General features: G+C 34.9%; 2 protein-coding genes across 4 annotated transcripts; one reads left to right on the top strand and one right to left on the bottom strand.

Moving 5' to 3' along the window:
* Positions 1-678: 678 nt before the first annotated feature.
* LOC105182735 (vesicular integral-membrane protein VIP36) lies at positions 679-5,574 on the top strand. 2 transcript variants are annotated; one of them, XM_025307254.1, is made up of 8 exons: positions 679-763; positions 859-1,012; positions 1,920-2,035; positions 2,145-2,342; positions 2,873-3,035; positions 3,232-3,398; positions 3,508-3,571; positions 3,650-5,574. In XM_025307254.1, the coding sequence occupies exons 2-8, from the start codon at positions 901-903 to the stop codon at positions 3,796-3,798; spliced, it is 969 nt and encodes a 322-aa protein (XP_025163039.1). In that variant the 5' UTR covers positions 679-763; positions 859-900; the 3' UTR covers positions 3,799-5,574. The 2 variants fall into 2 exon arrangements, with proteins under 2 accessions (XP_025163039.1, XP_025163040.1); XM_025307255.1 differs by having other exon boundaries at positions 749-767.
* On the bottom strand, positions 4,987-11,355 carry wfs1 (wolframin ER transmembrane glycoprotein wfs1). 2 transcript variants are annotated; one of them, XM_011140395.3, is made up of 6 exons: positions 10,924-11,355; positions 10,298-10,402; positions 9,998-10,211; positions 9,666-9,892; positions 8,380-9,581; positions 4,987-8,276 (listed from the first exon to the last, which is right to left on the bottom strand). In XM_011140395.3, exons 1-6 carry the CDS (start codon positions 10,979-10,981, stop codon positions 7,482-7,484), a joined length of 2,601 nt encoding a protein of 866 aa, XP_011138697.1. In that variant the 5' UTR covers positions 10,982-11,355; the 3' UTR covers positions 4,987-7,481. The 2 variants fall into 2 exon arrangements, with proteins under 2 accessions (XP_011138697.1, XP_011138698.1); XM_011140396.3 differs by lacking the exon at positions 10,924-11,355 and adding an exon at positions 10,654-10,917.
* Positions 11,356-11,658: the final 303 nt, after the last annotated feature.

Here is an 11,658-nt window from a genome sequence, read left to right as displayed (position 1 = left end):
CAACCATATCCACATTCACATCCACATCATTCACATCCACATCCTCATGCACATCATCCACATCCACATCTACACCCTCATCCGCATCCACATCCACATTGTTTTTTTCTTTCGTCTTTTTGAGTTACTCATTGTTCTTTTGTATTTTTCTGCGTTTTTCAGCGTTTCTCTGCGTTTTGTTGCGCTTTTCTGCGTTTCTCTGTATTCGCATCCACATCGACATCCACATCCATCTAGTGACATGGGTAATTCGTGTAATTGTGAATTTGAGTATCACTTCTTAACCAAACTGCGCAAAACAAAAGATCGCGGGTCTCTCTCTTTTCTCTCTTGTGCAAGTGATTTTCAAATTCACAATTATACGGATTACTCATGCTAATACGAAAAGTACTGTCGAAACGACTAAAGACCGCGTCGATTATGATTCTCGAAATCTCAGAGTCGATATGTTCGACACGGCAATACGGACGATGTCCATGAAATTTCATAAAAGTATATAATACCACGACCAAAATATGTGCCTTATTTACAAAAGATCTGCATAATAATTAATCATCAAATGAATATCGTAAGAAGTCTTTGTGATTTCGGGCTGATGAGATTTGTGGAATTTAAAGAATCTCAGCCTAATCGTTGAACTACTCGTCGAGATGGCGTTGGCATACCATGAATTTTTCCAACGTTGCATCTAAGTGCCGTAAGATCAGCAATCTGTAGCATATTTTGTCGATGACGTCGATTTGCCGGGAGGATTGGAGGAATAGTGCGTGAGCAGTTTTTAGTCAAGTAGTTCTTGTAGTGACGGTTGGTTTGGATTATGCATTGTAATCGTTCACAGATTAAAAAATTTTTTTAAAGTCATTGTTGCCGTGCAAAACGCGCTTCTGCTGACCACGAAAAATGAAGGCGACGTTGTGGCTCTTGATTAGCGGTATTTTGACGTCGTGGGCTGCGGAATGGAATACAAAGGACTATATGAAACGAGAACATTCTCTGATTAGGCCATACCAAGGTATGCCGATTTCAATTATATTCTCTCGCATTTTTCGAAAATATTTTTATCGCCACGGATAACTTCTTGCTCTCTCGCGTTTTATCGCGCACAGAAAGAGATTTATATTCGCGCAACCTGCAACCCCCTACGAATCACTCTTGTCCCAAATTTGAGGTTACTGTGCATAAAAATGAACGTACCGCATGGACTTTGTTCGCTGTATATTATAATGATAATAAATAAAACGCTTGCATATTTTACACCTGTGCATTAGAACAGTTCATCGTGACTCATAATGTAAAAAGTCTTAGATACACTAAAGTGAGAAAGATACAGTACAAAAAATAACAATGTCTGCGTTCTCGGCATATTCAAGTTTCGGGCCAATTTGTTCCTGTTGTCCGGCCATGATTCACATACACCATCATGTTACTGGCACAATTGCCTAACAATTGCCACGAATATTGTCTATATTATCATGTGACTTGGAATTTATATATCTACATATCTGTATTTTTATATCTTATTCTATTTATTCACTATGTGTTATTTTGGCTGCAAGGCAATATCATCATCAAGTGATCTACTTTCAATATTTATTAATTTCTGTTGCATTACAATATGTATGTGTATTGTTAGATATAATAAAATATTCATGAATTAAAATTTAATGATTTATATCCTCCAATCCATGTTTGCTATTTAATTGTTATACAAATTTTTCCATAATCTATCTGATATTGCATAATCTAGAACATTAACATTAATATCATAAATTCAATTCAAAATATTTGTATCTAAAAATACTGCTTAAAATGGAAAATAAAAATTAAGTTTTTCAAAGATATTCCTATGGTGTTAATATAATGTATAAATTTTGGAATATTCTATACATATCATAGTCCCAACATTTTGTGATATACAGGAACAGGTATGACAATACCTTATTGGGATTTTATGGGAAGTACAATGGTAACAAATAATTATATTAGACTAACGCCAGATTTACAAAGCAAGCAAGGTGCCTTATGGAATTCTGTTGTAAGTATTTTACTTATATTTTTTACAAGGTATGTTAAATTTCATACGAAAATATGTACACAAAATATAATATCTACTAATTCAAATTAATTTTCAAATTAATTTATAGCCATGTCATGTGAGAAACTGGGAATTACAAGTTCAATTTAAAGTACATGGAAAAGGAAAGGACTTATTTGGAGATGGTTTTGTCATCTGGTATGCTAAAGAAAGAATGAAGCCAGGTCCAGTATTTGGAAATGAAGATTATTTTCAAGGATTAGCAGTAATACTTGATACATATAGCAATCATAATGGCCCACATAATGTAAGTTAAATATGATTTTGATTTATACCAAGTTTTCCAAAACGAACTCCTCCCTATCTTAGAATCTATGCATTATAGGAAAAAATGACCCGAACAAAAATTTTAGAGTTTATAAAGTTGTTTTTTTGTGATTTCAAATTTGACCTTGACCTTGAAGGTCATTTGAAGATCAACTTGCATTTTTTAAATGGGAACCCCTATTTTTTATTACTGTTTTTTTCTACCAATTAATTTGAACAACTGTTGTCTAAAACATTTTTTATTTGCCTAATATTTTTTGAGATTTGAGGAAAACTTGATAACTTTTTCAATATCTAATTTATGATATCTCGCTAACTATTTGTCGGAAGAAAAAGTGGTACTAAACGTTTTTGCTTTATTTAGTCTCAAGAATATATTGTTACAATAGCGCCCTGACTTTTGTTAACTTACTGACTTTTGGAAATTTCAAAATCAAATTAACAAAGGGCACATATATATATATATGTTGTTTGTTTCTCTTTAATACACATGCAATCTATTTGAAACAGCATCAACATCCTTATGTCTCAGCAATGATCAACAATGGGTCTTTGCATTATGATCATGACCGTGATGGCACTCACACACAGCTTGCTGGATGTGAAGCAAAATTCAGAAATTTAGAACATGATACTCATATAGCTATAAGATATGAAAGAGATACTTTAACTGGTATGTAAAATGAAAAATAAAGTTGTGAATTAAAATGTATTGAGATTTTTTTTATTAAGCATAATATCTCAAATATTGTATCTTTATAATTAGTTTCTCCTTCATTTGCCAACATATTTATTCAAATTGTCTATGTGTAATGTTAATGCATATTTAATTAACACAAAATTGATTTCTTTTATCATGTTTTATGTAGTTTCTAAGGACATTTCTAACAAAGCGGCATGGAAAGAATGTTTCTCAGTGAAAGAGATTAAGCTTCCAACAGGATACTATATTGGAATTTCAGCCACCACGGGTGACCTTTCTGACAATCATGATATACTGTCGATTCGTCTGTTTGAATTGGATTTACCAGACGATGTAAATACAGAATTATTGTTTTCTTAATAATATATCACAACATTAAAATTATTTAAACTTTTTTAACATATATATATATATAAATTACATATATAATATTAAATTACAGCCAAAAGATCAAGAAGATAGATCTCATATTGTGCCATCAGCAGCATTCTTCGATCCACCAAGAGGTACGTATTTAAACAAACAAGATATTACACGCATATCTAATCTTTATCTATTTATCTAATATCAGTTTATTGTTCTAGCACGCATAGAAGATCCGAAAGAGTCTATGAGTGGCATAAAGTTGTTCCTAGTCATGTTACTTGGTGCATTGGTAATAATAGCCTGTGTCATCGGTATCATTATGTTATATCAAAAACAGCAAGAAAATAAAAGAAAACGCTTCTACTAATTATTCCTTGCGTAGGGTTTCTTGAATATAAGTTTACATTGGTTTCTTCTTTATACAGGATTTTTTATACCTAAACGTAGGTACTCATAAGACTGTCTTCTTTGCTTTATCTTGTCAAAAATAGAAGCAAGGCAGAATTTTTTTGCGCAAACAAGATATTCAGGGTAAAGGAAGAGATACACATATACCGATCGGTATAATATATTTAATTCATAAATATACCACTTTATTCTACAACTTTCCATAAAAAAAAAACAAAAAAATTCATACTGCATAAAAGAATGGTATAATTTTATGTGGTAAAACTATTATACCGATTATATGTATGTGTGTATGTGTGTGTGTGTGTGTATGTGTGTGTACGAACATTCTAACAATTTACGTAAATTCACGGAATGTTGCTACATTTATACTTTAAACCGTAATGTCCCAGTTGAAGTTAATATACATTGATATTATAAAAGGACAGGGCATAATAGAATCCGAAAATGCCAGAAATAATTAAGAAATAAGATGAAGAGAAAATTTGTCTGAAGAAACAAATGTTACTTTATATTCTTGTTATTTTTCGTTTCTTCGATTGTACCATGAATTATGCTCCAATCTGTACAGTTTCTTTACCAAAGTTATTTCTCCGAATGACACGAATATTTGACAAGATAAATTTGTATAAACATAACTCACCTAAGATGACACGAATGAATGCAAACATATGATAAAAAGATTTCATAGTTATAACTTTTAAATGTACACTATCATGTACATATTGCTAACTTTTTATTTGACAGATTTGGAGAGAACTTGTGTAGAATTTGTTTGTTTGTTAATTTATTAATCTCAGGCCAAAACACTCCAGATATGTGTAACAGTATATCTTTTTAAAATCTGTACAGATCTGAGTAAATAGTGGGGAGCTAATTTTAATAAATAATTTTATCAATTGTAAAACATCACATGGCCCTTTCGCTACGGGCTATTACAGTGGCGATTGTTAAGAATGGAAAACGCCAATGTATTGGCTTTCTGCTATAACTTGTAGATTTGTTTGAATATTAAAAATAAAAATTTTGTTAATTTATTAGCTGTTATTTTATATTAAACTGCCAGCAAAGCTTTGCGTCCAACTTAGCCGTAGCGAAAAGGTTAAAGAAACATAGAAATAAATAGGAATGATGATAAGAGTCGCGATAATGTTTCACAAGTATATTTATGAAGAATGTTACCGTGTATTTTTTCTGGAACGAAAGGTAGAAAAAATAATCACAGACGTATCTCTTAAATAAAATATAGTTTCTACTTGCGCGGTTATTTTTATTTTACATTGAGTAATTATTTTCGTATATAGATTAGATTAGATTAAATTATAAATTAGATTAGATTACGGTGAAAAAGACTTTATTAACATAGATTTTATATCTGTATATAAAGCAAATTAACATTATATTCGAAGCTCCCATATTGCACAATAGACACAGTAACTCTTTAAAAAGTGCACATTTATAAAATACGTATGTTCACAGTGTTAAACGGGCCACTGCATATTACATATATAATGTAATGTATCTGAGTTGCAATATGGGAGATTCCATTGTGTATTTCGATATAAAACCACTATATAATTCCGTATTGTAATTCTTTTATGTGGAAATTAAGAAGGGAACCAAACTATTTAATAAATGTCTTGTTATTGATATGATGTTACTAAAAAAAAATGATGTATCATAATTTGTTGCCAAATATAAAATAAATATGTCTATAATACTATATGTAACAAAATAAATGATTTTGTTTTTTTCTGTAAGAGGAACAAAATGTATCAAAACTTATTATTTATCGATACTAGAATAAGATAGTGCTTTTTTCTTTATTTTATATACTATATTTCTGACTACATTGTTTATAACAAAAATATACATTTGCACATCAAAATGCTAATACTTGACGTACCAATGTATTTAATTCATCTGTTTTGCTTTGAAGAAGCAAATAGATTACTTTTATTATCAACAATAGAATCACTCAAACAGAAAACACCAAGGCACATCTATATCTGTTTTATCTTTTTTGCTATTATACTTATTTGGTTCCTATTGTCTTTGTATAATACAATGATGAAACTGTCCTTAGCTATACAGACAGATATGCTTGTTAATAATTCGTAGATTTAACATCGATAACATCGATCAACACTTAACATCAATATACATCGACTTGTTCGAATCGTACATTACATTTTCCGTGATTCTTGAAATCCGCATTATTCAAGTAACTAAATCTTATGTCCAATGTATATTCTAAGAGAATATTAATTAAGTAGTTTAACCGGTACTACATAATTTTTATGAATATCATATTCCTATCTAATGATAGTAGATAACTGAAGAATCTTAAAGTCGTTGCTCACATCGCGTTGCATACTGCTTTCGCTCGCCAATAATAACCAAAACTCCACTATAACAGCGTATAACACGCAATAAGAAATATAATTTTCATTATATACAATATTAACCTTTTCGCTATAGCTGAACTAGACACAAAACTCTATTGCCGTGTGTATATAGTTTTGCCATTGCACATTATACAACGAATAACAGCGTAACTGACATTTGTTATTTTACATTATGTAATAAATTTATGGCTAATAAATTAATAATAATTGAGATTTGTATTTAGAATACTTAATCAAGATGTTGCTCAGCAACGACAAGCTGTTCACTGATTCTTAATGAAAATTACACAAAAAAGCCACTATAGTGATATTTCGTTATAAAAAAAAAGAAAATAAAAAGGTAAGCAGAAAGCTATTTCATGCAGTATAATAGCGAAAAGATTATTAAAACAAGAATAAAGAGAGAAAAAATAAAATTTTCACCTTGAATCATTCTCTGTAAACGGAATACAAAAATATCAAGCGTGTCTTCTTTCTCACGCTTCTTTTTAGGGGCAGTAATGCTTAGGAAAATATATCAATCTTAAAAATATATGAATACTCTAAGAAGCAGATTATGACTTGTTCATGAGCCTAATATATAATGTATTGCCTGAGGCATCGGTAACATCAAAACACTTGCACTATTTTCTACTTTCATATTTTTCAATTCCTGACACGCTTACACATATGTCAGACTTTGAGGAAATGTTGCTTTACACATCTCACGTAGCCAACAACTGTCACGCCAGTTACAGGCCATATAACAGTTACTTCTTTCAATTTGGATTTTACTGTATGTATTATTGCGCAGCATAGTGTACTTATGGCATCATAATATGTAAAACAATAATCCATTATAATAAAACGACCCGTTACATTATGTTGTATAAACGAATATAAATCTATAATAATAGATTTATGTACATTTTAATGTTGAAATGTCTTTCACTATAAATATATTGTAGCTCATGGAGATTCATAGATTCGTCATTTTAAAGTTAAATTTTCTTAATACTTCTTAATATTCACGTGAATTTTTTTGCAATCTCTTTCTGATTTGAAGTTCGATCTAAATCTTTTCACAAAGTTCGCACGTGAACAGAATATTCCTTTTTAAATAAAATTATGCTTAAAACATGTCGGATAACAATTTCTTTTTAGCAATAGTAAAGTAATACCGAAATCGTTCTGCTAGATAATTGAGCCTAAGAAGCTAAAGAAATTTAGTAGAGTTCAGTCATGTAGAATACGATCACTTGAACATCACAATTGGATTCAACATAAAGTTTAGTACAGTCTTTATACTAAGGTAAAGATACCTGGTGATAGAGCTTAGACTTATGTCATACCTATAACGTTTATAAGACTTTAAGCCACGAGAGTTACACGTAAGACATCCAATCTCTTCCAGTTCGATGTGTGGCTCAGAACCACCGAGAAGAGATTCTTTTTCCAAGCCATTGTTCAAAAGTGTACCGGAAAACCAGATCTTGTCACCGGGATATATATGTAGGCTGAAGTTAGTGAAGGAATGGTCCGCGATGAGGAATATCTCCGTGCTGCCCCACATGCCGTTTTTCATCTTAACGGATATCTCAAATTCGTACTGATCCCAAGCCGTAAAGTGGCACTTGTTCCTCTTCTTCTGAATGTTCGTGAAGTCTTTACAATGGTTCCTACGAGCCTCGTCGCCCGAGTTGCAGTTCTCCTGGTAAAATTCCCCGCACAACCTCGAGAAACAGAGTATCGTACGAAGATTGCTGGACAGTCGATTCGTTATGATCGCAATATTGTTCTTTATCGACTTTAATCTGATGTTCGTCACGTAGCCTTCCCACGAAACGGGCATGCCTTCCAACTGTGCACATTGCATCTGCACCTGAGCTTTTGACGACAGCTCTTCCCATGCGGGCTGATGACAGTAATTCTGATACTGATCCCATGTCAGGGTAGCATCCTCGTACGGCGCTATATCGGGGTTCTGCTTGGGGAGCTCCATTATAATCGGCCATGACAAGAATGCCGCGGCGCCAATGCCGAGGGTAATCTACAAACCAAATCACTGCTCGTATGAATTTCCCTCAAGAAAACATTGACAGAGACATAAATCTGGATCAAAGATGTTGAAAAAATATAGCAACACTGCATACCTGAATGAGCGTAATAATCCAATTAAATCTCGGCATCCTGGTTCTTTTCAAATACCAGGAGGCCAGAAACGGCATTCCTCCGAGCACGGCGGTTACTGCTATCCTCATTACCAAGACATTTTCTGACAAGTATTTGACAGCGGCTACGATTGGCAAGATGATCGAAGCGATGCCGGCGATTGGAAGAAATAATACCATGACAACTAACGCCAGGGCGCCTCGGATCAGACCGAACCATGTTGCACCTTGAGAACTAAAGACCGCTATTTGCCACCAGCTTAGAGTGACGCAATGCGGTATCAGAGTACGGTAGGTGCCGCGCCAACCGTCCCTCGCGGCCATCTTCGCGAAGACTGCCGGTATCAGGAGATAAAACACGGCGCGGAAATTCAGACAAAATTCTATGCCGTTGCCGACGACGTACGATGCGAACGTCGGTACTCGAATATCCAAAAATCGCCAGCTCTGCGCCACGACCATATCCATTTCGTAAGGGTATTTAGCGAGTACGTGCACACCGAAGCTGAAGAGAGCCAACAGGTCAGGGAACCTCGACGAATCCTTCCACATGAAATTGAATAGCGTGATGAGAGTAAATGCGACCGCCATTATTGTGAAGTCCGATTGTGGAGTCCATTGGTGAGCTATCAAAGGATAGATCATCAGGTTCAACAGTAGGGCGAGGAAAAAGTGGCCATACGGTTCCAGATTGTTGCGGCAGAATTGGTACTCTGCCTCCTCGGGATTTAGACTGCCGCCCGAGTAGCTGAGAAACAGGCCCGACCATACGCGGAAGTCGTTGAACTCACGCTTTCGATGAAGCATTTGGAAAGTGGCCATCGCCATGAACATGAATGAGAGGTAGTAGAGAGCCATTGGTACATAAAGTATCAGGCTCTCTGTAGTGAATAAGGAGTATAGTAAAAGTAATAAGAAGAATAGAAGAATATGTAGATTCGATGTTCTGATAGGCTCTGTTCTTTGACCGATCTTCTCGACCAGCCAGTTGTGAAAACGCTTCAGTGATGCGAACGGATGTATGAGTGATCTTTGCAGCAGTGGTATCGTGTCCAGTTCGAGCTCGGAAGGATCTACCGTACACAGGACGCGCGACACTACTGGAAGCATTCCACGCGCGTAACTCGCCGCTGCAGAGACCAGAGCAGCTTCGGTAATTTTCTCACCCTGTTGATCCGCCCAATCTGTGATTAAATACATGAAGTGAATATACACACATACACACAAGAGTGTAACCATGTTGCAGAAATCTCACGAGATTTTCTTACCGCGAATATCGTTTGCCCGGTTTTCGTCTTTTGTAGGTGAAGAATTTTCGGTAAGTTCGTTTCTGGGGAAGCAATCATTATCGTCGTCGCTAAGCTTTTGCGACGAATTCGAAGAGATATTGTTTGATTGGGAGCAATCGGAATTACTTGTCGACGGAGACGACGCTACATTCCTCATACATCTTTGCAATTGTTGCGTTGTGATGTAATCTTCGCCGTTCGACAAACTGATCAATGGAAAATGTAGCTTCACATTTGATATATGATATGCAAAGTATATTTTTTACTTGTCGATCGGTCTATGTCAATATTTAAAATAGCATATCTTTTACCTTGTAAACATTTCCTTGGCTGCTCTTCTAGCTAGTTTCTCATATTGTGTCATATCTAGACAATTTTTTACATCACAATAGTTATGTTCTGTGATGCCACGACCTGTGGCTAAACATTTCCTAAGAATATCAGTGGCTTCTAAATTTCCTTGCTCTGAAGCTTTCGTCAGCCAATAAACACCCAATTTAGCATTTTCCTCTTTATCAATATCATCTAAAAATATAAAGATTACACACGCATACTAAAGTGGAGTATAAAATATTGCGATGAATGTTTGGTTGACAAAATATCGTGTTTACCACATCGTTCCTCCAATAATTGCTTAGCCAAAACCACTTGAGATTCTGGACAACCATCCTCTGCCAATTGAGAACGTAACCGCCTGAGTGAACTTTTGGGTCCGTCTGTTCAAAGGATTCTGTTGTTATTTTAAGCGAATTATATGATTTCACTAAATGAATTTTTTAACAATTATAATATTACAATAATATTACTTGATTGAATGCATCAAATTGACATAGTTTTTATTATAAACAATAACTTATGACTCTGATTCTAATTATAACATGTTGATAATAAACAAACATATTTTATAAATTAACATTATTAAACCAAGATTTCGAACAAATTATTATCCATCATCGATTTATCCAACCTAATATGCTGATGTGACGAATAAGCTCTCTTGGTTTATACATTTTAACCAATTCTCATTAGACAACGTTCGTACGTTTGCCTCTTTTCTTTGTTTGTTCACATAAACAATAACATTTCAAACGCGAATATTCCACTGTCTTATGTCACGCGCGCTTAATCATAGGTCATGTGCGCTTCACACATAAACCACTCTGCGCCTTTGCCCAATTCTCCTCCGTGCTATTTTTTATGTTCGAACTATGCGAAATCATAGGTCAGAGATGATTACCGTGTAGCGTCCATTGTTTCCTACCGGATCTATTAGACAACGGCACTATACCAGCCATGACCGGTGCGACGAACGGTATAATTATTGCGGAGATTTACTTCTACGTATTGTCACACGTCCGTCCTTTCGCGATTAAAACGAAATGCCAAAAGTCACAACACCCGCACGCCGCGAACCTCGCCGTGAGTTCCTGTTGAATAGCTGCTGCGTGGGTAATCCACTGTAATCTACGTCAATGCGCGGCGCATGCGCAGGTGCCCCCGTTCGTAACGGTGGACAGTCGTCCGTCAGATTAGGTTAGTGCGTAAACAAACGTTGAACGCGCCGGTGCTCGAAATTTGTATCGCATTCGCGTGTCCGCCGGAGAGAGAAGAGAGGAGAGATTCTTTCACCGAGACACCTGCGTACTTCATCACGGTACTTTGGAATTTAATTTTGGTAACTATGTTTCGAAACAACGCTGCACTTTACTCTCTCGCGAATGTAGAATACGCGCTATCGAAAAGTTGTCGGGAAAAAATTGGCGCCAAAGAACAAATGGGAGAGGGAATTGTATTTTTCGTAGATATTTCTGTAAATATACGATAATCACTCAAAGAATCACGGCCAAGAGCTTTTATTTGTATCTACGTCTCCAATCCAGACGCGAAACGTTCGCGTCATTCTCATTCTAAATCTTGCGTTTTGTCTTACAGATGTCCATTTTTTATGAGCGAGACGACTATTACTAACATG

This window comes from Harpegnathos saltator, unplaced genomic scaffold (assembly GCF_003227715.2).
Source record: "Harpegnathos saltator strain DR-91 unplaced genomic scaffold, Hsal_v8.6 scaffold844, whole genome shotgun sequence".
Taxonomy (NCBI): Eukaryota; Metazoa; Arthropoda; class Insecta; order Hymenoptera; family Formicidae; genus Harpegnathos; species Harpegnathos saltator.
Note: the sequence above shows the minus strand (reverse complement) of the source record. Positions and strands in the feature narration are given on the sequence as shown.

What these genes read in the sequence shown, in the direction of transcription:
- wfs1 (XM_011140395.3), bottom strand. Translation starts at nt 10,981, where the DNA reads ATGGCTGGTATAGTGCCGTTGTCTAATAGATCCGGTAGGAAACAATGG. An exon ending in GCCAAGGAAATGTTTACAAG is followed by an intron (nt 9,893 to 9,997) that starts GTAAAAGATATG and finishes TCCATTGATCAG; the next exon opens with TTTGTCGAACGGCGAAGATT. An exon ending in GGATTATTACGCTCATTCAG is followed by an intron (nt 8,277 to 8,379) that starts GTATGCAGTGTT and finishes TTTGGTTTGTAG; the next exon opens with ATTACCCTCGGCATTGGCGC.
- LOC105182735 (XM_025307254.1), top strand. Translation starts at nt 901, where the DNA reads ATGAAGGCGACGTTGTGGCTCTTGATTAGCGGTATTTTGACGTCGTGG. An exon ending in ATCATAATGGCCCACATAAT is followed by an intron (nt 2,343 to 2,872) that starts GTAAGTTAAATA and finishes TATTTGAAACAG; the next exon opens with CATCAACATCCTTATGTCTC. An exon ending in ATTCTTCGATCCACCAAGAG is followed by an intron (nt 3,572 to 3,649) that starts GTACGTATTTAA and finishes TTATTGTTCTAG; the next exon opens with CACGCATAGAAGATCCGAAA.